General features: G+C 45.3%; 1 protein-coding gene and 1 long non-coding RNA gene across 3 annotated transcripts; one reads left to right on the top strand and one right to left on the bottom strand.

Moving 5' to 3' along the window:
• Positions 1 to 345: 345 nt before the first annotated feature.
• Positions 346 to 13,255, top strand: LOC132657759 (cytochrome P450 2G1). The gene is made up of 9 exons (XM_060398611.1): positions 346 to 544; positions 1,358 to 1,520; positions 3,478 to 3,627; positions 5,446 to 5,606; positions 5,856 to 6,032; positions 8,517 to 8,658; positions 10,668 to 10,855; positions 10,983 to 11,124; positions 12,690 to 13,255. Exons 1-9 carry the CDS (start codon positions 365 to 367, stop codon positions 12,869 to 12,871), a joined length of 1,485 nt encoding a protein of 494 aa, XP_060254594.1. The 5' UTR covers positions 346 to 364; the 3' UTR covers positions 12,872 to 13,255.
• LOC121816519 (uncharacterized) lies at positions 1,516 to 27,724 on the bottom strand. 2 transcript variants are annotated; one of them, XR_009596329.1, is made up of 6 exons: positions 22,687 to 27,724; positions 21,798 to 21,882; positions 11,638 to 11,746; positions 8,683 to 8,887; positions 4,715 to 5,555; positions 1,516 to 1,672 (listed from the first exon to the last, which is right to left on the bottom strand). It is a non-coding gene; the product is annotated as an uncharacterized LOC121816519 (long non-coding RNA). The 2 variants fall into 2 exon arrangements; XR_009596328.1 differs by lacking the exon at positions 1,516 to 1,672 and having other exon boundaries at positions 2,535 to 5,555.
• Positions 27,725 to 27,737: the final 13 nt, after the last annotated feature.

Genomic DNA, 27,737 nt, shown 5'->3' with positions numbered 1-27,737 from the left:
AAGATGGAATTCAGATTGTATGATCCCTAAATGAAATAGCCTTAAAAATGATGTTCAACTGCTTCTCATGTCCTACCAAGACAAGCTTAACTGGAAGCTGAGCTGAGAGAGAACTGAGAGACTGGAAATACGAAGAAAGAGGAATGTCCCCAGTAGATTTCCCTGGGTGAATTCAATCCACCTTTTTACAGGTGGGAGATTATAGGTTATATAACCACCCCCCAGATAAAGCAATCTCTTCCCTCATGACATCCGTACCCGGAAAACTTGAATCCCGGGGTGTTCAGATTTCTACACAGTTGATTTCCCAGAATGTATTTAGGTAGGATCTGGTGCCCTGGGCACAATCCTTCGACCTGGCACCATGGAGCTGGGAGGGGCCTTCACCATCTTTCTAGCACTCTGTCTGTCTTGTCTTCTCATCCTCATCGCCTGGAAACGGATGAGCAAAGGGGGAAAGCTGCCGCCTGGTCCCACACCGATACCTTTCCTGGGGAACGTGTTGCAAGTTCGTACTGATGCCACTTTTCAATCTTTCATGAAGGTGAGTCTGTCTGCTTTCGCACAGCTGGAAGCAACTAATTCTATAGACAGATAGTGTAGAAATTCCTGAATTTTATAACAAAGGCTCTTGGAAACATAACCTTAGATTTCTGGAATTCCAGAATCTTAAACTCCTGGAAACACAGACTCCTAGCACACTGAAACTTAAGACCTTCAGGACTTTGGAATAACAGTACCTTCTTCTTTAAAAAGAAAAATATGTTGCATTGCACTACTTGTTAAAGATTTTTTTTAATGTGGGCCATTTTTAAAGTCATTGTTGAATTTATTATAATATTGATTCTGTTTTTCTGTTTTGGTTTTCTGTCCACAAGGCATGTGGGATCCTAGTTCCCTGAACAGGGATCAAACCCCCACCCCTTGCATTGGAAGGTAAAGTCTTAACCATGGGGACTCCAGGACAGTGCCTGGAATAAACAGTTACCTTCTATCCTTAGATACAAGAACTCTTGCACTCTGTGGGTCTTCAAACTTTGACTCGGTATCATGAAATCTTAGGATTCTAGAAAGTTAGCACTTCAGAGCGAGACACATGGATCTTGGAATTCCATCTCATCTAGGTCCACCATTTTACAGATGCGGAAACCAAGGCTTGTAGCAGCAATGGGGGATCTCGCCCAGGATCACAGAAGCCAAGACTTCTGTGTCTCTTTATCAGCAGTCTTTCCAAGCCCAGGACTCAATTTTATCTGTTATTCCCATGCTCCTTGAAATCGCCATCTCCTAAAATCCTTGACTGGTTGTCACTTGGTGCTACACTCAGCCTCCTCCTCTTATGTCTTCCTTCACTCAGCTCAAGGAGAAATACGGTCCAGTCTTCACCGTGTACATGGGGCCCCGGCCAGTGGTTATTTTATGTGGACATGAAGCAGTGAAGGAGGCCCTGGTAGACCGAGCAGATGAGTTCAGTGGCCGCGGAGAACTGGCTTCAATAGAGCGAAACTTCCAAGGTCATGGTAGGTAACAGCAACAAAAATAAAAACAAGATGTAATCACAAAGTGTAATGTACTTCTATATCCCCGGTTCTTTGATAAGTGCTCTAAATGAATTACTGCTGTGACTTCTCTGAGAGCTATTCATGTCTTCCTAATTTTGCAAATGAGGAATCTGAGAATGAGAAACATTAGTAGCAACAGTCAGTGGTAGAATCGTTTTACTTTGAACCCAAACCGTCTGACTCTAGAGGATCGTCTGTGTTACTTGTGTTATTATTTTTGATGGACAAGTGGCACTCTTGTAATTCACCAAGCTCTCATAGCCAAGCTTACTGTTTATCCTCCTATATACACACACAGACCCAACCCATAGGTCTCTGCATCCTCCACAGATATCTTTTTAATGTTCCCTACACATCAGTCTCTAATGGCCCTGAGGCAGAATTCCAGAATTCTTTCCTGGAGAATCCCATGGACAGAGGAGCCTGGCAGGCTATGGTCCATAGGATTACAAAGAGTCAGACACAACTGAAGCCACTTAGCATGCACACACATCTCTAACTGCCCACATCATTCAATTCCAAGCAGCCTCACACCATTTTTTGATACTTTCACTCACCCACCTATCCCTATGCCTTTCCTTCCATCCATCCATTTTTCCATTGATCCATACAGCCACCAAAAAAATTCATTAGACTTTCTATACAAATATCAGTATCTTTCCAACAAACTGATCTGTACATCATCTATTAATTAACTTCTCATTTACCCATCTAGTCATCCTCTCATCCATCCATTATTTTTCCTTCCATCATTCATCCACCTATTAATCATTCAGTCACCCACACCTCCTTCCAACCATTTACCCATACATTGCCAACCATCCATCCATTAGCCCTTTACCCATCCAGAAGTCTTTAAATCCATCCATTCGTCAGTCATTCCAGTCACAAACACTTCCTTCCATTCAGTGATCTATCAAAATCATTTCATCAAATTTCCAAACATTAATTCACTGATGCATGCACATCTGGAAACTTCTAAATACTGTTTACTATATGGTAACTCCTTTTGTGTGGGTGTATTAGTGTACAGGTATGATCTTCTGTGAACACTTACATGTATGTCTAGAGAATACAAGTAGAACACAGAATATAGAAGTCTCCCCACTCCAACATACTCCATATGACATTCTATCTATGCTTGTATACTAAATTGCTTCAGTCATGTCCAACTCTTTGCAACCCTATGGACTCTAGCCCACCAGGCTCCTCTGTCCATGGGATTCTCCAGGCAAGAATACTGGATGTGTTGCCATGCTCTCCTCTGGGGGACCTTTCTGACCCAGGGACAGAACTCGAATCTCCTGTGTCTCCTGCATTGCACACAGATTCTTTACCACTGGGCCACCAGGGAAGCCCATTCTATCTATAAAGAAAGTGAAAGTGAAGTCACTCAGTCGTGTCCGACTCTTTGCAACCCCATGGACAGTAGCCTGCACCAGGCTCCTCCGTCCATGGGATTTTCTAGGCAAGAGTACTGGAGTGGGTTGCCATTTCCTTCTCTAGGGAATCTTCCTGACCCAGGGATCGAACCCAGGTCTCCCGCATTGTAGACAGACGCTTTACCATCTGAGCCACCAGGGAAGTCCCATTCTATCTATATCTCCCCCCATATTCCTAGGCAACCATCCATTATATGCATTTATCCAGTTCCAGGTCTCTAGCCTGTAAGAAACTCTCCGTAATCTCCCACAGTCATTACTAGCCTGATTTCTTTTCCTTCATCTCAGTCCTGGGCTGTTTTGGGGAGTCCAGTAGGGAGGGAACTTTAGTTTCCCCATTAAGCCTGGAAGGTTGAAAGAGGCATCCCCAGGGGAAAGTTTACAGCTGTCATATCCTGGCACCCTCCCAGTCCAGCACAGAGCTGGGCACAAACAAGAGGTGAGACGGAAGCCTGATCCTGAAATCCTGGCAGGTGTAGCTCTGGCTAACGGAGAACGATGGAGGATTCTCCGACGCTTCTCCCTGACCATTCTTCGGGACTTCGGGATGGGAAAGAGGAGCATTGAGGAGCGGATCCAGGAGGAGGCTGGCTTCCTACTAGTGGAATTACGCAAGACCAAAGGTATGTGTGACCCCAGCCGGGAGGGCTACCAGGGGACTTGGTGGAGGGGGTGGGGGTGAGGAGAGCTCAGTCACGAGAAGATGGGCTTTAGTGGGAGAAAGTTTGGGAGTGGCAAAGGGTGAAGAAGATGAAGGATTTACTGAGATTTCTAGCCAGATTCCATGTTAAAAGTTAACATGAAAGACCCTTAGAGATCCCTTGCCCAGGGACTTGAGTCAGTGGATCTTAAGGAGTTTCTGAGCTCCTCGTATCATGTACAGACTTCGGCAATATGTGAGTTTATGCCTTTTTGTGGCGGTAGGATTAAATTTATCTATCTAACTAGGTATACATTCACACATACACATACAAAAACACATAATTTGGGTAAAAACCATACAATGAAAAAATTTGCCACTCTAACTATTTCTGAGGGCATGAGAGGATGAAATGGTTGCATGGCATCACCAACACAATGGACATGAATGTGGGCCAAGTCCAGGAGATGATGAGGGACAGGAAGGCCTGGTGTGCTGTAGCCCACGGGGTCCCAAAAAGTCGGACATGACTGGCGACTCAACAACAACAAACGGTTCTAAGTGTACAATTCAGTTGTGCTACATATATTTACATTGTTGTGAAAGATTTTTAGAACTTTTTCAACTCGCGAATCTGAAACATTACACCATTTCATTACATTTTTAAAGGGATCCATGATGCACCCAAAAATAAGATCTGGAATGTCTGGGGTCTAATGAAAAAAGACACAGAGGCTGAGAAATACAGAGATGAATAGATTAGATACAGAAACAGAGACAAATTTCTCTACATTAGACTCCTCCCTTGGGCTCCACGGGTGCCAAATGGTCGGCATAAAGACTCTGTATACTCAGGTACCCCTAGAAATTATTTGCAAAGCTAATTGTGATTATATGCATTGCTTTAGGGAAATTTTTCCCACACCCACTGGCCTGACCAGCATCTTGTTTTATAGATGGTGCAGCTGAGGCCAGGGGAAGAATTTTATTTTAAATAGTGCAGATGGAATCATTGGTAGAGATAGACCGAATCTAGCCATTCTTTTCTATTTTTTCAATGCATCCCTTACCTCCACTTCTTTCTAAAACCTGTGACTCTCCAGGACAGTTAACTTCTTTTTTTTTTCTCCTTTTTTTAATATTTGTGGCTGCACTGGTTCTTCATTTCTGTGCAGGCTGTCTCTAGGTGCAGCGAGCTGGCATTACTCTTCGTTGTGGCGAGCGGGCTTCTCATTGCAGAGCACAGGGTCCGTGGTTGTAGCTCTCAGGGTCCAGCGCACTCAGGCTCAGTAGTTGTGGTACACTGGCTTAGTGGCTCCTGAGCACGTGCAGTCTTCCCAGACCAGGGATCGAACCTGCATCCCCTGCATTGGCAGGCAGGTTCTTATCCACTGTACCACAAGGGAAGTCCCAGGACAATTAACTTCTAATAACAAAAAATAAGGATTCAGCTCCACCAGCATCTCTCACATGGTTATTACATGTCAGGCACTGTGCTAAGTATTTTACATGGATAATTAACATTGAATTTTCATGAACCAATGAGGTGGCTATTTTTTTAATCTTCACATATTTTTATGTATTTATTTGGCTGCACCGGGTCTTAGCTGAGGCACACAGGACCTTTAGTGGCAGCATGTGAGATCCAGTTCCCAAACCAGGAATTGAACTCAGGCCCCCTGCAATAGGAGCGTGGAGTCTCAGCCACTGGACCACCAGGGAAGTCCCTCAGGTGCTTATTAAACCAATCTGATGTCACATTCCATGTTCCTACTCATGGCCTCCAACTTCCATTATTCAGGAGCTCGCATCGAACCTACTTTCTTCTTGAGCCGCACTGTCTCCAACGTCATCAGTTCCGTCGTCTTTGGAAGCCGCTTTGACTATGAGGACAAGCAGTTCCTGAAGTTGCTGCAAATGATCAACCAGAGTTTCATAGAAATGAGCACATCCTGGGCCCAGGTGCCCATCAGTCACCTCTATGTCCACCCCCCAACCTCTGTTAACAAGCCCCTGCCTCTTCCTCACTAACTCCTCCCCACAATCTTGGGAGGCAAGAATCAAGATGCCCTGGGTCTCCAAGAAGCAAATGGCCTCATGCAATTCTCAGACCCCGTGCTAGATGCTAAGCCCAGCTATTGGACTCCAGACTCAGCCCAGGCTGGCCTCTGGTGCCCATCCTAACAAACATCCTTTGCTTATTCCCCACAGTTATATGACATGTATTCTGGAATCATGCAATATTTGCCAGGAAGACACAATCGCATCTACTACTTGATAGAGGAGCTCAAGGACTTCATTGCCTCCAGGGTCAAGATCAACGAAGCATCACTTGACCCCCAGAACCCTCGGGACTTCATTGATTGCTTCCTCATCAAGATGCACCAGGTACCTCTTCCTCTGCCCCCAGTCCTTTCCTCTCATCTCCCCAATCCCTAGCACCTACAACTTTAGACTTATCTGTAAACATCTTGATGACAGTATGTCAAGGGCCAAGCATTGTTTCACCAGGTTGATTTTTATTTATAGATGAGATATAGAAACTGTTAAGGTATAAACTCTTACACTCTTAAACTTTGAAGCTAAGACTTCTAAGAACATGGAAACTTAAACTTGTACACCTTTCTAATCCGATACACCAGAGACTTACAAATACAGAAAAGTAGAATGCATTTTTAGAGTCTTAGAATTTGCCGAGCTGAAATATTTAAAGTCTAAACTTTGGAGTTTAAACATCAAAATCAAAAGTTTAATGTCTTCCCAGCTTCCAATGCAGGGGTGTGGTTTCTACCCCTGGTTGGGGAACTGAGATTCCATATGCCATGTGGTGCGGCTAAGAAATCAATTTTCACCTTTTTCTAAAGTGTACATGGAACCTTCTCCAGGATATATCACATCCTGGGCCATAAATCTAGCCTTGGTAAATTCAAAAAAATTGAAATCATTCCAAGAATCTTTTCTGAACACAATGCAGTAAGATTAGATCTCAATTACAGGAGAAAAACTATTAAAAGTTCCAACATATGGAGGCTGAACAATACGCTGCTGAATAACCAACAAATCACAGAAGAAATCAAAATATGCATGGAAATGAATGTAAATGAAAACACAACAACCCAAAACCTACGGGACACTGTAAAAGCAGTGCTAAGGAGAAGGTTTATAGCAATACAGGCTTACCTCAAGAAACAAGAAAAAAGTCAAATAAATAACCTAACTCTACACCTAAAGCAACTAGAAAAGGAAGAAATGAAGAACCCCAGGTTAGTAGAAGGAAATAAATCACAAAAATTAGGGCAAAAATAAATGCAAAAGAAACAAAAGAGACCATAGCAAAAATCAACAAAGCCAAAAGCTGGTTCTTTGAGAAGTTAAATAAAATTGACAAACCATTAGCCAGACTCATCAAGAAACAAAGGGAGAAAAATCAAATCAACAAAATTAGAAATGCAAATGGAGAGATCACAACAGACAACACAGAAATCCAAAGATCACAAGAGATGACTATCAGCAATTATAAGTCAATAAAATGGACAACTTGGAAGAAATGGAAAAATTCTAAGAAAAGTACAACTTTCCAAAACTGAACCAGGAAGAAATGGAAAACCATAACAGACCCATCACAAGCATAGAAATTGAAACTGTAATCAGAAATCTTCCAGCAAACAAAAGCCCAGGACCAGATGGCTTCACAGCTGAATTCTACCAAAAATTTAGAGAAGAGCTAACACCTATCCCACTCAAACTCTTTCAGAAAATTGCAGAGGAAGGTAAACTTCTAAACTCATTCTATGAGGCCACCATCACCCTAATACCAAAACCTGACAAAGATGCCACAGAAAAAGAAAACTACAGGAACATAGCATCTATGGGAACATAGATGCAAAAATCCTTAACAAAATTCGAGCAAACAGAATCCAACAACATATTAAAAAGATCATACATCATGACCAAGTGGGCTTTATCCCAGGGATGCAAGGATTCTTCAATATCCACAAATCAATGTAATACACCACATTAACAAATTGAAAAATAAAAACCATATGATTATCTCAATAGATGCAGAGAAAGCCTTTGACAAAATTCAACATCCATTTATGATAAAAAACCCTCCAGAAAGCAGGAATAGAAGGAACATACCTCAACATAATAAGAGCTATGTATGACAAACCCACAGCAAACACTATCCTCAATGGTGAAAACATTTTTTTCAAAAATTTTTTAAAGTTTAAACTTTTAGAGATATAGCAGTTTAGAAGCTTAGTAACTCTGCATCATGGATTCTTAGGATTTTATAAACTTACAGATTTCTATTTTTCTACTGTAGAACCTCTGTACTCAGCAGGGTTTTTTTTTTAACAGATATTTGATTGAAATTTGACCTTTATTTATTTTTTATTCATTGGTTTGGCTGCGTTGGGTCTTAGTTGCAGCATGTGCACGAGAGCTCAGTAGCTCCAAGGCACGTGGGATCTTACTTCCCTGACCAGGGGTCGAACCTGCAACCCCTGAATTGCAAGGCAGATTCCTCACCACTGGACCACCAGCGAAGTCCTTCAGCAGTTTGAAATCATGTACCCTAATGTCTTAGAACTTTCAGATCTGATAAGGCAGTCTCCACTTCCCTCTCCCTCATTCTCCCCATTGTTCACTACACTCCAACTATCCTGGCAGCTACACTGGCCTCCTCTTTGTCGTTCCTCACCAGACACACCTCTGCCCCAGGACCTTTGCTCTGACTGTTTCCTCTCCCAGATACTCACCTGGTTCACCCATCTGTTGTGTTTTCACAAAGCCCTACCTTATACACAGGGAGAAAACGAGATGAAGGCAGAAGATGGTGAGTCTATTTATCATCTCTCTCATTTTCAGGATAAAAACAACCCCCACACAGAATTCAACCTCAAGAATTTGGTCCTGACAACCCTCAACCTCTTTTTCGCTGGCACTGAGACAGTGAGCTCTACACTCCGCTATGGATTGCTGCTCATGATGAAGCATCCTGAGGTGGAAGGTGAGCGTCCAACCTGAGCCTTACCTGGCAGACCTCACTCCCCACAGGAAAGAAGACATCATCCTGAAACTGCAGAATCCCACAGCTTTCAACTCCTCACACTTTAGAACCTCAGGATGTGGGATCTCAGGATCTCTGGCTTGGAAAGTCATTTAATTTCATCTTCTGCTTGGTGCCTGTCATGGTTTCTGATCCAATACTTTGGCCACCTGATGCAAAGACCCTGATGCTGGCAGACAGAAGGCAAAAGGAGAAGGGGGCGGCAGAGGATGAGACGTTTATAGATGGCATCAGTGACACGATGGACACGAATCTGAGCAAACTCTGGGAGACGGTGAAGGACAGGGAAGCCTGGCGTGTTATAGTCCATGAGGTGGCAAAGAGTCAGACACGACTTAGTGACTGAATTACAACAACAAAATAGACTCTTATGTGGTGAGTTATGAGAAACTTAGTAGCTTAAAGCCACAATAATCTATCATCTTACAGTTCTGGACTTCAGAAGTTCAGATAGGCTTTCACTGGGTCAAACCAGGGTTGATCTGACTCCTTGCCTTTTCCAACCTCTAGAGCTGTATTTCTTGCATTCCTGGGCTCCATTTCCAAAGCCAGCAGCATTTCATCTTCAAATCTCTCTTTGTATCCATTGTCACATCTCCTTCTCTGACTCTGACCTTTCTGCCTCCTTCTTATACAAACACTTGTGGTTACTTTTAGAGCCAATAGGGATTATTCAGAATAATCTCCCCATCTCAAAACCCTTAAGTTAATTATATCTGCAAAGTGTCCTTGGTCATGTAAGATAATATACCCAGGTTCCAGGGATTAGGAGGTAGTATTTTTGATGGCCATTATTTGGCTAACTATAGTGGCAGAATCAAACAGAATCCATTGCCAGTAAACTGTAATCTGGTCTGGTTGGGTAACTCCAGTAATGAGAAACTCATTTATTCACCAAAGGAAAAATCCCAGTTTTGGCCCCTCTCCTTTCTAATGTGGCTTCCCCAGTGAATCAGCGGTAAAGAATCTGCCTGCAATGCAGGAGATGCAAGTTCGATCCCTGAGTCAGGAAGATCCCCTGGAGGAGGGGATGGCAACCCACCCTAGTATTCTTGCCTGGAGAATCCCATGGACAGAGGAGCCTGGCAGACTATATATAGTCCGTAGGGTCACAAAGAGTTGGACACAACTGAGGACCTGAGCACACCTTCTAATGTAATTCAAAACAAACTAACAGATTTCTCTTGTTACAGACAATGGGAGAGACTAACATTTCCATTCAGACTCATCTAGTTTCTCCTTCATTGTCTGAGTTATTTTACTAATCTAAATCATCTAATATCTAATGGACACCTCAGTTACTTGCATACTGCATTACATGGGCAGTTCACAACTCCAAGGGCTTTATGCATTGTTGTTGTTGTTGTTGTCATTAAGTCGCATCTGACTCTTTGCAACCCAGGGACTGCAGCACACCAGGTTTCTCTGTCCTTCAGTATCTCCAGATACGTCTTTCCAGAGTTTGCTCAACTCACCATTGAGTCAGTGATGCAATCCAACCATCTCATCCTCTGTTGCCCCCTTCTCCTCCTGCCTTCAATCTTTCCCAGCATCAGGGTCTTTTCCAAGGAATCGGCTCTTTGCATCAGGTGGCCAAAGTATCAGAGCTTCAGCTTTAGCATCAGTTCTTCCAGTGAATATGCAGGGTTGGTCTCCTTTAGGAATGACTGGTTTGATCTTCTTGCTGTCCAAGGGACTCTCAAGAGTCTTCAGCACCACAATTCAAAAGCATCAATTCTTTGGCACTAAGCCTTCTTTATGGTCCAAGTCTCACATCCATATGTGACTACTGGAAAGAATATTTATTAGCCCCACCAATGTGTCAGGAGTTAAGAATAAAGAGACAGTCCAAACACATATGGAGCTGAAGACACAAACCTATGACCCAATCCTGGCCTCCAGAAACACCTCCTGCATCTTTGTCTGCTGTGTGTTCTTGTTTTTTCCAGCCAAGATCCACGAAGAGATTGACCAGGTGATTGGACCACATCGGATCCCAAGTGTCGATGACCGGGCCAAGATGCCCTACACAGATGCCGTGATCCATGAGATCCAGAGACTCACAGATATCGTGCCCATGGGCGTCCCCCATAATGTCATCCGGGACACTCATTTCCGAGGCTACCTTCTGCCCAAGGTGGAGCTGCACCTCTGTTCTCATCCCTCCCTCCACTGTACCCTACTGTACCCGACTCCTTCTGGGTCCCTACCATTCTCCATACCCCCAAACTGATTTCTCCTAACTGAGCCCATCTTCACCCCAGGGCACCGATGTCTTTCCTCTTCTTGGCTCCGTCCTCAAAGACCCCAAGTACTTCCGCTACCCAGATGCCTTCTATCCACAACACTTCCTGGACGAGCAGGGCCACTTCAAGAAGAATGAGGCCTTTGTGCCTTTTTCCTCTGGTAGGTGTCTATGGTCTGAGTCCCCCCATCCCCACCAGCTCTGCAGAAACATGCTAGATATGTCCCCTAATCATTGGTCTGTATTTGACATTCAGGTTTGAATGGGAAGCTGGGTGGTATTTCATGGACTCACAGAATACTAGAATTCCAGAATGACAGAATATCAGGACCATGGACTCTGATAATTAGAAAAGTAATTGCACTAAATAGAGGCCAGCATATTTTTTCTAAGGGCCAAAATATAGAATATTTTAGGTTTCGCTGGTCTTTGTCTGAACTATGCAGTCTACACCATTGTACTGTGAACGCACCCACAGACATTCATAAACAGTGATGCTGATACTGAGTCATGTCTGACTCTTTGCAACCCCATGAGCTGTTGCCCACCAGGCTCATTTGTCTGTGGGGTTTTCCAGGCCAGAATACTGGAGTGGGTTGCCGTTTCCTCCTCCAGGTGGTCTTTCCATCCCAGGGATTGAACCCATGTTGCCTGGGCGCAGGCAGGTTCTTTACCTGCTGAGCCATCCTGGGGAATTCCCTGGTGATCCAGCTGTTAGGACTCCAAGCTTCCACAGCATGGGGCCAGGTTCAATCCCTGGTGGGGGATATAAGATCCTGAAAGCTGCATGGCATGGCCAAAAAACAATAAAAAGAAAAAAGCATGTCTGTGATGGATGCAAAATTTTAAAAAAAACTATGCACATTAACACTTGAATTTTAATTTTCACATGTCAAAAAATATTATTTTTCTCCTGATTTTTTAACCACTTAAAAATGTTAAAAGATTCTTATTTTGCAGACAGTATAAAACAGGCAGCAGGAAAGATTTACCCAATAAACAGCAGCTTGGTTAACTCATAATACAATATCTTTGAAAAATCGTATTTTAAGTTTAAGCTATACTGAACCTGGTGTCAGTGCAGCACACTCCACCACTTAAAACACCATCAGTGGGGCCATGAATGAGTTACTTCAGCTCCCTGTCTGTAAAATGGAGATTAATCTCTCCAAAGCATTGGAAGAGTGATTGACAAACCGCAAGCACTATTTTTTTTATTTGTATTGGAGTATAGTTGATTTACAAGGTAGTGTTAGTATTTGCTGTACAGCAAAGTGAATCAGTTACACATATATACATATTCTCTTATTTTTTGTAGATCAAGCACTATTTAAGCGTGAGCTTTTGTTTTCCCTCACCAGTGTCTGGCACCTTGTAGGCACTTCCTAAACCTTTAAAAGAACCAGAAATGAAAAGACTTTAAATGCATGGATCCTTTACAACCATTCTGTCTTAGAATCTGTTGGAATTTGAGCCATCAGAGAAATAGCTTCCACGTGTTGAGCCCCCTATACGTGGAAGATCCTAGCGGAGCATTAACTGTAGAAACTCACTGCATCTTTACAACCCTGAAAAGTGGGTATTATCATGACCCCAGAGATGCAGAGGAGGCAGCTGAGGCTGAGCGGTGGTGAGACCGGAATCCTCTCCATGCTTCCTTTAACCCGCGCGGGTTTGCCTCTCCCCACTATTCCCCCCGCCCCCTTTCTCCCCTCTGTGCCCACAGGAAAGCGCATCTGCCTGGGCGAGGCCATGGCCCGCATGGAACTCTTCCTCTACTTCACCTCGATCCTTCAGAACTTCTCCCTACGTTCTCTGGTGCCACCTGCTGACATCGACATCACGCCCAAGGTCTCAGGCTTTGGCAACATCCCTCCGACCTACGAGCTCTGCTTCATGGTCCGCTGAGCGCCCCCTATTGGAGGTGGAAGGAGCCGTCGGAGAACAGAGCTCTGCCCAAGTGTCCCGGCGCACCAAACCTCTTCATCCCCCTTCAGTTCTCCCAACAATTCTAAGAGAAGGCACTATTACCCTGTCACGGGACACAGGTCAGCAGGGGTCACCCCAAAATATGGAGCTGTATATCTTCTACATCCAGCAGAAAAGCAACGCCCTGGCCAAGACTTTGGCAAAAGCTTGTAGATTTTAAGTTCATTTGTTCACCTCCACCTAGGTTTCTATCTGTACCAAATTCTTATTGTAGACCTCCATGTCTTTATGCTGTTCCGTTGACCTTTCCCCAGTAATGACCGAAGGTAGATAATGAAGAATAAACATAATAAAATTTTTAAATGGTGTGGTGCATTAGAAAAGCAAAGTAGGGATTTCCCTGGTAGTCCAATGGCTAAGACTGAGCTCCCAGTGCAGGGGAGCTGGGTTCAATCTCTGATCAGCAAACTAAATCCCACAAGCTACAACTAAGAGCTTGCATGCCGCAACTAAGACCCGGTGCAGCCAAATAAATAATTTCTCAAAAAAAAAAAAAAAGGGAGAAAAGAAAAAAGAATTCCAGAATTGGAATTTTAAATCGGCGGCATGGGTGGTTTCACAAGGCCATAAGGAGCAAGCTGTTCAGGTATCTGGGGAGGGAATGTTCCTGGCAGAACAATTAAAAAGGGGAGAGCCGTAAGGCAAAAGACGGTGTGTGCTCATGAACCCACAAAGCAGACAGGTATGGCTGGAGTAGAGGAGGAAGGGAGAGCAGAGGAGTGAGCGAAATGAGGGCAAAGGGTTAAAAGGCCAGATTATGTGGGGCCTTGGTGATGACCTGAGTGCAATGGAGGCCTTTGGGAAGGTTGGAGAACATAGCATGACATGTATTGACATGTTTTAAATGGCTTGTGCTAGCTGTTATTCAATGAATAAACTGAGGGAGGGAGTAAGGACCAGAGCAAGGACCAACTAGGAAGCTATGACAAGCAGCAACGTTGACTCAGACACAGTAGAACCAGCGGAGGGTGGGGAGAAGATGACAGGTTTGGAGTTTATTATGATGCACCAGACTGCAGGGGCTTCCCAGGTGGCTCAGTGATAAAGAATCCACCTGCCAACGCAGGAGACACAGGAGACGCAGATTCGATCCCTGGGTCGGGAAGATCCCCTGGAGGAGGAAATGGCAACCCACCCCAGTGTTCTTGCCTGGAGAATCTCATGGACAGAGGAGCCTGGGGGGCTATAGTCCATGGGGTCGCAAAGAGTCAGACACGACTGAGAGACTAAACGAAAGCATGAGAGTGCTTTTGCTACTGTATTGAAGGTGGGGCATGAGAGAAAGAGGGGGTTCGAGTATCACTCTAGGGATAACAGCTCATCCTTTACAACTTCCTTCTCACCATGACCATCCCCACCCCCACCCCCCCGCCACCGCCAGAGACTCCCAAGGCCCCTAACAGCCAAGGTTCCTATTTTTAATCAACATCAAATGTCATTGGCTCTTTTAGGTAGAAAAGTCTGCTGGCTACTGGAAGATGATTGGTTCACTCACAAAATCTATGTGAATTCTGGAAAGCCAGGCTAAGAATATGAGTAGCAAAAAAACCCAGCTGGGTCAGGAGAACATTACCCAACGGAATGGCCAGGATCATCTGGCGAGGGGCTGCTGCTGCCACTGCCACCCACCCAGGCCCAGGCATGGAACTGCCTTGAAACTCGACCCATTGAAACCACTGTGGACAACTTCCTAATTGTGTCTGTGTTTCTGTGTCACTTCCTCCAGCAAGAGTCAAAGTTCCCAGCAGGATGATCCAGTTAGCCAAGCCATAGGCAGGAGGTGGCAAGGTAGAATTCATGGTACCCATTCAGCTGCTGTGGCAGAAGGCAAAGACCTTCCCCGGATAAAAAGGCATCCAATAGGGGGTTTTCTCAAAACTAGAAGAGAGTTTTGAGACAGGGTAAAGGCTTCCCAGGTGGTACTAGTGGTAAAGAACCCATCTGCCAATGCAGGAGACGAAAGAGACACAAGTTCGATTCCTGGGTCAGGAAGATCCCCTGGAGGAGGGCATGACAACCCACTCCAGTATTCTTGCCTGGGAAATGCCATGGACAGAGGAGCCTGGAGGGCTACAGTCCATGGGGTTGCAAAGAGTCAGACATGACTGAAGCGACTTAGCACGCATGCACACACACATGACAAAGAACAAACGCCATGATGGGCAGGAGGTAACCTGAGTCCTCTGGGAAAACTGAGGTTTAGACACACGACTGAAGTGACTTAGCAGCAGCAGCATCATTTTATTGGAGGGCAATGTGTGTGAAAGACCAAAGAGGAAGAAAGTAGACGGGTCAGGAAAAGTCTTCAGACCAGGGTGTAGGTCTGACATCCATGAAAGGAAAGATGGGAGGAGGAAGAGCTGGGCAGTAAGAGACTAAAGCCACCAGTTACCGGAAGGGTAACTTCACTTCACCTTGCTGCGAGACGAGGTGGATCCTGAAGGTGCTGCAGCCAGAGGCAGGCAGCTCACTGCACTCCTTGCAGCTAAATGCCAAGTTCTTTCTTGAAGGGGCATCTTAATGGCTCATCTCCATGACCGCCACAGACACAGACACACAAACACACATCATTAAAGCTTTGGTCCATCTTTGATGAACATAGAACTTCAGAGCTACAAATACCCTTATAAGCGTACAGGCCAATGGTCATCAAACATTTTTAGTTGCGAAAATTCTTGCTCAACTTATCTTATGTACAAGTTTAATACATGAAGCAGGGCAGAAACTGCTGGACTTTCTCTGGGAAGAACTCAAGACCCTCAAGAGAGGCTTCATTTATTGATGAGGAGAGTCAAATTGGAAACTTCCTAGAAATTCCAAGGGCTAGTCATTCAATGTTCAACACACGTCCCTATTCTAAATAGGGCCCTGTAGAAGGACCTGATTACATAATGATGATGAGGTTACATTCACTCAGTGACCACACAGGGCTCACAGTTCAGCGAGACAGACTGACTTATTTCGGGGCAATAACAGCCAGAATGGCCAGGACTCGGATGAAAGGACAGGATAGTGTCAAAGGTTATGATGTAAGAAGAGAAGCCCAAGGGTTTGGGGTGACACCAGGTAGTATGAATAAGGTTTGAGAGGGGACGTCCCTGGCAATCCAGTAGTTAGATCATGCTTCCAACACAGGGGAAGAGGGTTCCATCCCTGGTCAGGGAACTAAGATCCCATATGCCAAACGGTATCAGTTCAGTTCAGTCATGAATGGCAAACCACTTCAGTATTCTTGTCTTGCCTTGAGAACCCCATGTACAGCATGAAAAGGCCAAGTGGTATGGCTAAAATTTAAAAAAAAAAAAAGAAGAAGATTGGAGAGTTGATGTATCTTTTTATTTCCTTGGAGTAAATTCCTCTCAGAAATTAGGTAAATCAACTGTCTTTATATGTCACTGACAGGAAGAACCAATCAGGATATATGAGTCAGAGCAAACATTTTCTTTGCTTTTTTTGTGTGTGTGTGTGGTCTGAGAAGTCTTGTGTTTTTTTTCTTCTCTTTTCTAAAATTTATTTTTGGTTGTGCTGGGTCTTCAATGCTGTGTGTGGGCTTTTTCTAGTTGTGGTGAGCAGGAGTCACTCTACATTGAGGGGCATGGGCTTCTTGCTGCAGTGGCCTGTTTCATCCCAGGGCACAGCCTCTAGGCACACAGGCTTCAGCAGCTGCAGCGTGCAGGCTCAGTAGCTCCAGCTTGAGGGTGCTAGGGCTTGGGCTCAGTAGTTATGGCGAATGGGCTTAATTGCCCTGTGGCCTGTGAAATCTTTCCAGACCAGGGATGGAAACTTCATCCCCTACAGGCAGGCAGATTCTTATCCACTGTACCACTTCAGGGAAGTCCTGAAAGGTTTTGCTGAGATATTCACGGGTCATAAAAATCCACCCACTTAAAGTGTACAACTGAATGTTCTTTGATACATTCATAGATAGATGCAATCATCACCACAGTCGATTTTAGAACATTTTCATCACCTCAACAATAAGGAACTCCCTGCTGGTCCAGTGGTTAATACTCTTTGCTTCAACTGCAGGGGGCACAGGTTCGATCCCTAGTCAGGAAACTTAAGATCCCACATGCCTGCCTCACAATGTGGCAAAATAATGATAAACTTCATACCTCCTAGATGTCACTCCCCTATTCTGTCACCCCACTCCCCATCCTAAGCAACAATTACACTACTTTCTATCTCTACAGGTTCTCTGTTCTTGACTTTCATGTAAATGGAATCATATAATCATGTGATCATTTGTGTGACTGGCTTCTTTTGCCTAGCATAATGTTTTCAAGTTTCCTGCTAGTGATAGTATGGAACAGTACTTTATTCCTTTTCGTGGCTGAATAAAATTCAATTGTGTAGATATACCATATTTTTCTCATCCATTTTTCTGTTAATGGATGGATTAACTTGCTAAGCCTGGTAGCTTCCTAGTGTAAACAGAGTTGGTCACTTAGCTGTGTCCAACTCTTTGTGACCCCATGGACTGTAGCCCACCTGGCTCCTCTGTTCATGGAATTCTCCAGGGAAGAATAGTGGAGCAGGTGGCCATTTCCTTCTTCAGGGGATCTTCCTGACTCAGGGCTTGAACCCAGGTCTCCTGCGTTGCAGGCAGATTCTTTACTGTCTGAGCCACCAGGGAAGCCCGAGGAAACAGTGGAAAAGCTTCCTAGGTAACAAGTCAAAGTATCACAAACTGGGTAGCTTAAAAAAGAAACCCAGAAACTTTGGCCACGGCTCATAACTTGAAGTAACCTCCACTGGCCTTCAAACACTCTGGGGGCTCACCTTCCTGCTGCCGGACTTCCTGGTTGGGGAGTTTGGGGTTTGGAACCCCTTGGTCCTTGGTAAGCATCTCTACAATTGTAATTATCCTCCTGTCTGTGGGTTGCCCACCTGGGGATATAGGTCTTGACTATGCTAATTTCTGCCTCTCCTACCCACCTCATTGAGGTTCCTTCTTTATACTTGTAGCTGAAGACCTTTTCTGCTAGTCTTCAGGCCTTTCTTATCCATTGTTGCTCTGTAAACAGTTGTAATTTGGGTGTGTCTGTAGAAGAAGGTATGCTCAGGGTCTTCCTGCTCTGCCATCCTGGCCCCTTCAGCAGGTGTTCTGTCAACAGTTGCTTAATATATGAACCATTTGTCCAAATTTTCTCTCCATTTCCCAGTCCTACACCGAACAGTCTCTCAAGAGCACAGCTCTTTTTTAAAATACTCTCTCCAAGGCAAGTTACTCATTCAACCACTTTCAAAGAGTCTCAGGATCAGAATTAGAGTCAATACCTCTTGTATCTCAACACCATTTTGACATCCTTGAGCATAGACATAACAGGTGTTTTTTTAAGTTGTGTCTGCTAAACTCCAAAATTAGGGTCATGCTAGTGTTGTTCTCCATCAATTGCCTTTTCTCTTGAGTATGGTTATATTTTCCTATATCTTCATATGCCTAGTAATTTGGGATTTTATCCTGAATGTTGCAAGTGATACATTGTAGAGACTCTGGGTTTCGTGGTGTTCTGCTGAATATTGATTCGTTTCATTTTCAGGGAGCAGTTACCTTGGCTGAGTTCAAATGTTCAGCACTGAAATCTTATTTCAGTTCTTTTAGTCTTAGCTGATACCACTTGGAATTTTCCAGCACATAAATAGTTCAAAAAGCAGTCAGAAATTTGGACAGTGTTTATACATAGAATTTGGGGCTCCCCCTCTCTGTCTCTCTCCTCTTTCAATATTTTGCTGTCACTACCATCAGATGTTATAATTACCCTAAACTCTGTTCCTTGGTCCTTCAAGTCAGAAAAATTCCAATGTTTCTGTCTGGGTTTTATCTGCCTTCATGGCACCTTCCAGGGCACTTGCTTTCAGGCCCATATGTGTGTGTGTGTATATACACACACAAAACACGAAATTATCTTCCTCTGGCCCCCTTCAGTATCTGCCTGCTTCATTCACGATCCAGAAATTTCAGGGATTGGGTTTTTTAAATGTGTTGTTATTTTCAGGATGCTTGACCCTATGTGTGTGCCCAGTCACTCAGTCATGCCCAGCTCTCTGCGACCCCATGGACTGCAGCCCGCCAGGCTCCTCTGTCCATGGAATTCTCCAGGCATGAATACTGGAGTGGGTTGCCATTTCCTTCTCCAGAGGCTCTTCCCCACCCAGGCATTAAAGCCATCTCTCTTGTGTCGCCTGCATTGGCAGGTAGGTTCTTTACCACTAGCGTCACCTGGGAAGCCCTGTTTTGACCCCACAGAAGCTATTCAACCATTACCAGAATCAGAAACTCCTCAGAGCACTTCCAAAGCATGACCACTCAATCCCCTTGTAAATTTTTTCTTTTTTCGAGTCTGCCCCCTTCATCCCTGTTGTCATCTGGCAAACTTTTCCCTTCTCTCTCCTCTAAGACCTGCCATTCGTCTGGGAAGGAGGCATTTCAGTGGCCACAGGTGTGAGCGGTCCAAACAAACCAAAAAAACCTTGACTTTCTTCGACCTTCTCTTTCACTGCATTCCAACCAACACTCCTATTCAACCCACCCTAATTCCTGTCATCACTGAAATCTGAAACACAAACATTTCACTCCCTGACCAAAGCCTCTTATTCTCCAGGCTCACTTACCATTTCACTGCCCATGACTTGGATGGTAACACTGGTTGACCAAGTCTTTGGTTAATATTCCAAAGAATGCAAACTTGATAGAATGGTAAGTATCCTTCCTATTAAGATACCTTTTAAACATATATTTTTTAACATTTTTTTCAACCTTAGGGGAAGTTTTTTTAAAATGACAGGCTATCAGGGGCAGTTTTTTGATCATTCATAAAGAAAAAAAGGTAAGATTTGGCAGTCTAGAGTGGTGGTGAAGAGTATGAAATTTAGAGTCACACAAAACCATATCCAGGCTCTATCTTTATTGGCGATAAAACCCAAAGCAACTCACTTCCAACTCTTTGGGTCTTATTTAGCTCATTTGCAAAATGGGAATGACAAAACCAACACCGACTCATTAAAAATTTCACACATTAAGATGATAAGTTCAATGAATGATATCATTATCACAGTTCTAGCATTTAACATTTAAAACAAGAAGGCTCACTTAAGCTTCTTTTGGGGGAACTCCCTGGCGGTCCAGTGCTTAGGATTCCGTGCTTTCACTGCTGAGGGTGCAGGTTCAATCCCTGGTCAGGGAACTAAAATCCCATAGGCCACACAGAGCGGCCCCCAAAAAGAAGAAAAAACAAAACAAGACTCTCATTTGGAACTCGTTAGGAGCGGTGGTTTCTCAATCCTGTGACTGTCCCAAGTGCCGCTGAACTGTTTGCTTTAAAGGGTTCATGTTATGTTCAGCACATTTCACTTCAACTTTAAAAAAAGATTCCCTTGTGGGCATGAGCCAAGTTTTTCCTAAGAGTTTTGGGTCAGGCTAGCAGGTAGAGGATGGAAAGTTGATGGAAACGGTTGGGAGAAAGAGCAAGAGGGGTGTTGCTGTGAAATACATCTGTTTTGCTCCATCTATCTCACACGTCCAAGACCCAGCTTGGACCACCCTACTCTTGCTTGGACCACCTGGCTCTCCTCCCTTATTGTGAACTCATCCCACAAGACCCAGTTTAAATGACACCTCCTCTGCCAAGCCTTCCCAATCCTCAACCCTAAGTGGCAATTTAGTACTAAAATTACTAACTAATCCTAATGGCATCATTGAGGACTTTAATTTATCCAGGTCTGCTCTCCCACTAGTCTAAGAAATCCCTAAGCACAGGGACTATGCCATGGTTCAACATTCCAAAGTTGAGCTCGTTTCTCTCTTGCCTCAGACCTGTTCTTGACCTGTCTCCCCAAACCAATAAATAACACTACCATCTCTCCCCCACACTAGACTCTTCCCTCAGCATCACCCCAGTACAAAAACACAGAATCAAGGAAGAAATGGTTCTTCCTTCTGTATCTTTCTGATCCCATTCCCCTCTCTCCACCCTCATAGTCCTATCCTCTCTCATCTGGCTGCCTGTATGAGTCACCTCCTCATCTCTTGGCTTGTAGTCTCATCTCCAAACATTTGAAAAATCTTTCTAAAACACAAATCTGACCATTTTGTTCCTCTGCTTAAGCCTTCTGTGACACCCTGTAGCTTCAGGACAGAGTCCAAACTTCCCACCCCTGCACCCCATCCCCAGATTCAACTCCTGCTCATGGCTCCAGACTCATCAGTGAACACAGCCCCGGATCTCTGTGCTCTTAACAGCTCTCATCCACACTCCATAGGCCTCTGGTCTTTATACAAGCTGACTCTGCCAGCAACTCTCCCCCCCAACTCTCCCTATCCTCCCATTGAAAACTCCCTACTGAGGCCTCTAGTGGCTAACCCAGAACCTACAAGGTTGAATCAAGTGCCATTTCTGGACAGACAACTCTGCCTCCTTCATCCCAGCCCCGACCCCTCTGCCTGTGTCTCCATCTTGACTCCTCTGCCTATGTCCCCCCATCTTGACCTTGACCCTTCTGCCTGTGCCCCCCATCTTGACCTTGACCCCTCTGCCTGAGCCCCCCTGTCGTGGCCTTGACCCCTCTAGCTGTTCCTCCTCCGCCCAGCACTATCCATTCTGGGCTGTCATTGTCTGGCGACTGATCTGTCTCCCCCTCTGGAGAAAAAGCTCCATGAACGCAGGTCCCAGGGCTGTCTCGGCCACCCCTGTGCCCTGAGCATCAGCCAGCATAGGCTGGCATGAAGTAGTGGCTTCTGTGAACACTGGTCAAATGCCATTATTAAAAGGCTAATTAGGAGCCTGGGGATAATACCGTGGGAAGGTGAATTTCCTGAGAAGCTGATCCAATGAGAGTAACTTACCTCAGAATGATCTCAGGACACACACCTGTCCTATGGAGGCTTTTTCTACCCAATATGATCCTTAAAAACTGAAGGAAGTAATATCCTGAAAAATAAGGGAATTGTTTGTTTGTTTTTTAAGAAGAGAAATGGAACTGGGCCAGGGCTCTTGGAATCCAAACACAGAGAAGCACAACCAGAGCTGACATTCCCATGTTTGCAACGTGGCTCATATACTTACATACACCAGAATACACACACACACACAAATCCATACACTCATGTATGGTCATGAGTTCTACAAGCACAGATGTGCACACACAGTCACACATCAAGCTGGACCCAGAGACACACACGCAAATATCCCCTATCAGACATATCCCAAAGCAGGCACTCATGTTACCCACAGACAGATGCAGAGACCGGCGTGCATTCAGCCATACTGGCAACAGACACGTGCATACCCCGTCATGCACTCACACACATAAACACGTATGGATACTCACTTATGCACAAACACACACTCCACAAAGATGCATAAAGTCATACATCAATTTGGACACACTGAAACATACATGCACACACATGCACAGACACCTCAAGCATGCACCCAGAAGTACACACACAGTCAGATGTATAAATAAGGAGACATCAGAAAAGCTTCAGAGAACATTCTACAATATATCTGACCAGTCCTCATTTAAATTACCAAGGGCATCAAAAACAAAGAAACCAGAAATGTCTGAGAAACTTACAACCAAAAAGAGCTGAAGGAGACATGACAATCAAATGTAATGTGGTATGCTAGAGGAGAAAAGGGGCACTAGGTAAAGGAAAGAAATCTGAATAAAGCATGGACTTTAATAAGAATAATGTATTGGCTTATACTTTTAATACAAAACATACTAACCAGACTTCCCAGGTGGCTCAGTGGTAAAGAATCCGCCCGCAATGCAGGAGATCCCTGGGTTAGGAAGATCCTCTGGAGAAGGAAATGGCAACCCACTCCAGTACTCCGGCCTGGGAAATCCAATGGACAGAGGAGCCTGGAGGGCTACATTCCATGGGGTCACAAAAAGAGGTGGACATGACTTAGCAACTCAACAGCAACAACCATACTAATCATACACATGTAAAATATTCAATAATTGGAGAAACCATGTATTGGGGGAAGGTGTAACATGGGAATGCTCAATTTTTCTGTGATATAAAATTCTTTTAAATAGTCTTTTTAAAAAAACTTTTTTCAGTGCTTTTTATCTTTTTATATAATACAAAACTTTACCAACCACTCAATACTTTTGGAGAAGACAATGGCACCCCACTCTAGTACTCTTGCCTGGAAAATCCCATGGGCGGAGGAGCCTGGTAGGCTGCAGTCCATGGGGTGGCTGCGAGTCGGACACGACTGAGCGACTTCACTTTCACTTTTCACTTTCATGCACTGGAGAAGGAAATGGCAACCCACTCCAGCGTTCTTGCTTGGAGGATCCTAGGGGCGGGAGTTGGGTGCCATCTATGGGGTCGCACAGAGTCAGACACAACTGAAGCGACTTAGCAGCAGCAGCAGCAGCAATACTTTTACCAAAAGAGGATGGAAATGGCCTGGCCTTGACTTACAGAATTCTTTCCATTGTAGTACAGTGTACATAATTAACCTCACCTTCCATCTAGACTGAGGATCCCAACTGCCTGCATCTCAGAGGTACAAAATAAAAGTCTACTAATTCAACTAAAAGATATGTCTCTAAATAAATAAATAAGGAGAAAAATGACTGAGGCATCTAGGAAAACCCACTGGACAAAATGACACAAATATAAACAGATCCAGAAGCACACAAGAGAGTTGAAGGGCAGGCTGACCTGCACGGGAGGAGAAAGAGCAAGACACAGAAAGTCAGAAACGGTGGGGAGAAAGACAAAGCACAACGCTGGGCAAAGCGGGCCTGTCCAGAGGGTCTGATCCTGACCCACTCTTCCTCAGAGACTGCCTAACCATCATCCCTCCCGGAGGTGCCTAAGAGATCCACTTCCTAGCACAGCTCCAGGAGGTACAGTTTTCCTTTCTTTGTTTTTAAGAAGAGACGTCTTTATCTTACTTTTTTGGTGGTGCTGGGTCTCAGCTGCTGCGCAGGCTTTCTCTAGTTGCGGTGCGCACGGGCCACTCTTCGCGGCAGTGCGCGGGCTTCTCATTATGGCGGCTTCTCTTGCCGCAGAGCGCGGGCTCTGGGCACGCGGGCTTCCGTAGCTGTGGCTCTCAGGCTCGAGAGCGCAGGCTCAGTAGTTGGTGCGCCAGCTTGGTTGCCCTGCAGCAGGTGGGACCTTCTTAGACCCCAGGGATCGAACCTGTGTCTCCTGCACTGGCAGGCGGATTCTTTACCACTGAGCCACCAGGGACGTCCAGGGAATACAGTTCTGCTGTCTGGAGGAAGAAATGGGGAGGGAGGTTCCCCAAAAAACTTTCTCTGTCTCCTTTTCCAAAGGAAAAACTTTCGAGACTTTGTGCCAGAGAATGTAAAATACAGAGAAATGCTTCAGTTCAGTTCAGTTCGGTCGCTCAGTCGTGTCCGACTCTTTGCGACCCCACGAATCGCAGCACGCCAGAGGAATGCTTAGAGAACCTCTTATCTGTGGCCTTCATTCCATGGATTAATGGTAAGAACGAATAATATTGACTGTTTACTGCCATGCAGCTCAAATGCTTTAACCTACTGATTCTTTACCAAAAGAGGCTAACAGGTGGGTACCATCATTGGCCCCATAAGGTCCAGAAAGGTGAGGTTATCTGTTCAAGGTGACACAACCACAGAAGGGGATTCCAATCTATGTCTTCATCTTGCTCTTAACCACTGTTCCATCATCCTGAAAGGGACACTGTGACCCAGCAAGGAGAAAGGATTTTCCTGGGTTCACCACTAGCTACTCTTTAAACTGTTGTTGTTGTTAACTTTTTTCATTTTTTAAAAATATATTATACAAAACTTTACCAACCACTCAATATTTTACCAAAAGAGGATGGAAATGGCCTGGCCTCACCTTACAGACTTTTTTTCCATTGTAGTACAATGGAACTAATTAACCTCACTTTCCATCTGGACTGACGATCCCAACTGTCTGCATCTCAGATATACAAAAATAGAAGTCTATTAATTGATTATGGGCTACTACTTAGAAGCCCATATTCAGGCCACCACAGGCTAGCACGTGTCCTGCTTGCCTCCAGGAGATACAACACATGATGATGGACAGTAACCTCTTGCTCCATGTTCCAGGGCCAACATCAAAGTCAAATTCACTTGACCTCACTGTCCCCCAAGTGCTTCTCCTCCCCACCCAGCTCGCAGCAGCCTGTTTGAACACTCAGTGAGTGCCCTCGCTGGTACCAATCTCATTGAAAAACAAATTCCCCAAATTTCTACCTCCCTTCTTGTCATGGAAATAGGGGGAAGAGGCGGACGCAGGCGTGGGGCCAGCCCAGGTGCAGCTGGTGATCAAGATTAGGGAGACTGATACCTGCCAAGCCGGAGCTAATCCTCTTGTCCTCCTCTTCACCCTCCAAAACCAACAAACAACTTTCATCTCTCTGCTTTGTTCTCTGCCCTTTGTCCCCTCCCTGAAGGACTCAGAGCTCAGCAGCCTAGAATGACCTAGCAAGATGCCAGCGCCAGGAGTACCAGCCTCACCCACCTGTTCGTGTCCAAGGTTAGAGGTGGCACCTGAGCAGGGTTGTCCAACTTTCAGAGCCTGTCCGGGGTCCATCTGGGGCCCCCTCTCAGGCCCACAGAGGATCCATCTCAGCACCCACGGGATGTTCATATCAGAACCCACTGGGACCAACCTCTGGATCTCTATGGTGCCACCCTTATGCTGTCCTGAAGGCAGCCCCAAGAGCTACCTGTGCCTACCCTCAGAGCCCTCTTGATACCATAAGTGGCTCTATTACTGTTTTCCTGGCATCAGATTCAATGTCAACTTTAATCCTAGTGTCTACCTGGGGGCAGGCTCAGTGCCAACAGGATACCCTGCCTGCCCAGGGCTACCTAATGCCAAAAGCAGAACCTAATGTAATCCCTGTGTCCAAGGCTGATGCCAGTGTCAGCACTCACCTGCCTCCAACCTTGACTCTCACGTGGCCTCCAGGGTGGGCTAGGCCAGTCCATGGAAGGAGAACCAGGAGAGAGCTCCAGTTCCAGCTCCCTCACCTACTCCCTGTATGACCTCCAGCAAGTCGCTTTATAGAGTCCAGGCTTCTCAACTGCCAAGTGAAGACAATAATGAACCAGCCCTGCTGTTACGGGGACTCAGTAAGATCATGAGGATGTGGACGTAATCTTCAGTTAGTACTGTGATGGGGTTAAGAGTCATTATGAAGGAAAAATGTCAGTGAAGGGAGGACATGGGACCACTCCTCTTTTCTCTTCCCCTACTTTCAGAATCCCAGGATTTCTCTCTGTTCCTGACACTGGAGTTTACCCAAATCTCTCCTGACACAGTCTCCTCTGCCTGCTAACAGAAGCCCTGACACAGCAGGAATCACCTCTAAAGGGGACTTTACACACCCTCCAGTACAACCTTCTTTTCCAAACACTCCCTTTGCACTGGTGCGTGTATGCCAAGTCCCTTCAGTCGTGTCCAACTCTGTGTGACCCTAGGGACTGTAGCCCTCCAGGCTCCTCTGCCCATGGGATTCTCCAATCAAGAATACTGGAGTGGGTTGCCATGCCCTCCAGGGAGTCGAATCTGTGTCTCTTACATCTCCTGCATTGGCAGGCGGGTTCTTTACCACTGGCACCTTCTGGGAAGTGGGGAAACCCAATTCCAGAAAGAGGAAATAAGTGCCAAGCAGGAGACAGAGGGGTCACCTGCGTGCCTCTTGCCCACTCTCTCTCTCCTGTCCTCATTATACTCACATGTAAAATGTGAGACATTAACAATACTAGAAACAATATAGTCAACATAGTGGACTTCCCTAAGGATCTGGGTAGGGAACCAGTGGGATGCTGTGTGAATTCTAACCCTTGAAACATTTTGGATTTTTTTTTTTGGTATCAGATTGATGGTTATTACTACTTCTCAAGCCCTTCTCAAGCCCTTCTCAGTTCCTCTACTGGTTGAGACTGTGAGTTACTATTCTCCAGTTCTGTGGAAAGTTCCACAGAAGAACAGCTCTGGTCTTCCACCTCTTGCCCAACCACAGATGGTCAGTTCTGTGACCCCCACTGTGACCTCGCTTTGAGGTTCCGATGAAGCTTTTGGACATCGAGAGTGAGCAACATGTCAAAAATAAAAGCAAGTCAACATCTGGGATCAGATGCTGAGTCCAGACCCAGCTGGACTCTGCTCTCAGGAACCCCACACCCACAGCAGGGGTCCTTTCTCACCTCAAGACCCTCGAATCCATTCCCTGGAATTCCCGCCGCCACCATGAGACCCTTCAACCTACATCCCTCCTCACCAAAAGACCCCCAAATCCACAGCCACACATCCTGTCCATTCTAATACCCTTACATCCAGATCTGTGATTTTCACTTTCCCAGGACCTCCAAATCCACAACTTTGAGGGTCCCTTCTCACTCTGAGGGGCTTCCCTGGTGGCTCAGAGGCTAAAACATCTGCCTCCAATGCGGGAGACCCAGGTTCAATCCCTGGGTTGGGAAGATCCCCTGGAGAAGGAAATGGTAACCCACTCCAGTGTTCTTGCCTGGAGAATCCCAGGGACGGAGAAGCCTGGTAGACGAGTCCACAGGGTCGTAAAGAGTCGAACACGACTGAACAACTTCATCTTCACCTTCTCACTCTGAGATCCCAAGTCCAAAGCTCAGGGGCTCCCCAAAATCTTCAGTTCTGGAACGTATCTACTGTCTCCTCCTAAGTCCACAGCCCTACGGCAGTCTCTCCCCACAGACCACAAATTCCACCATGGGGCCCTCTCCTTGTTAACCTGACCTGAGGCTCCTGCCC

Source organism: Ovis aries, chromosome 14 (assembly GCF_016772045.2).
Source record: "Ovis aries strain OAR_USU_Benz2616 breed Rambouillet chromosome 14, ARS-UI_Ramb_v3.0, whole genome shotgun sequence".
Lineage (NCBI taxonomy): Eukaryota > Metazoa > Chordata > Mammalia > Artiodactyla > Bovidae > Ovis > Ovis aries.
Note: the sequence above shows the minus strand (reverse complement) of the source record. Positions and strands in the feature narration are given on the sequence as shown.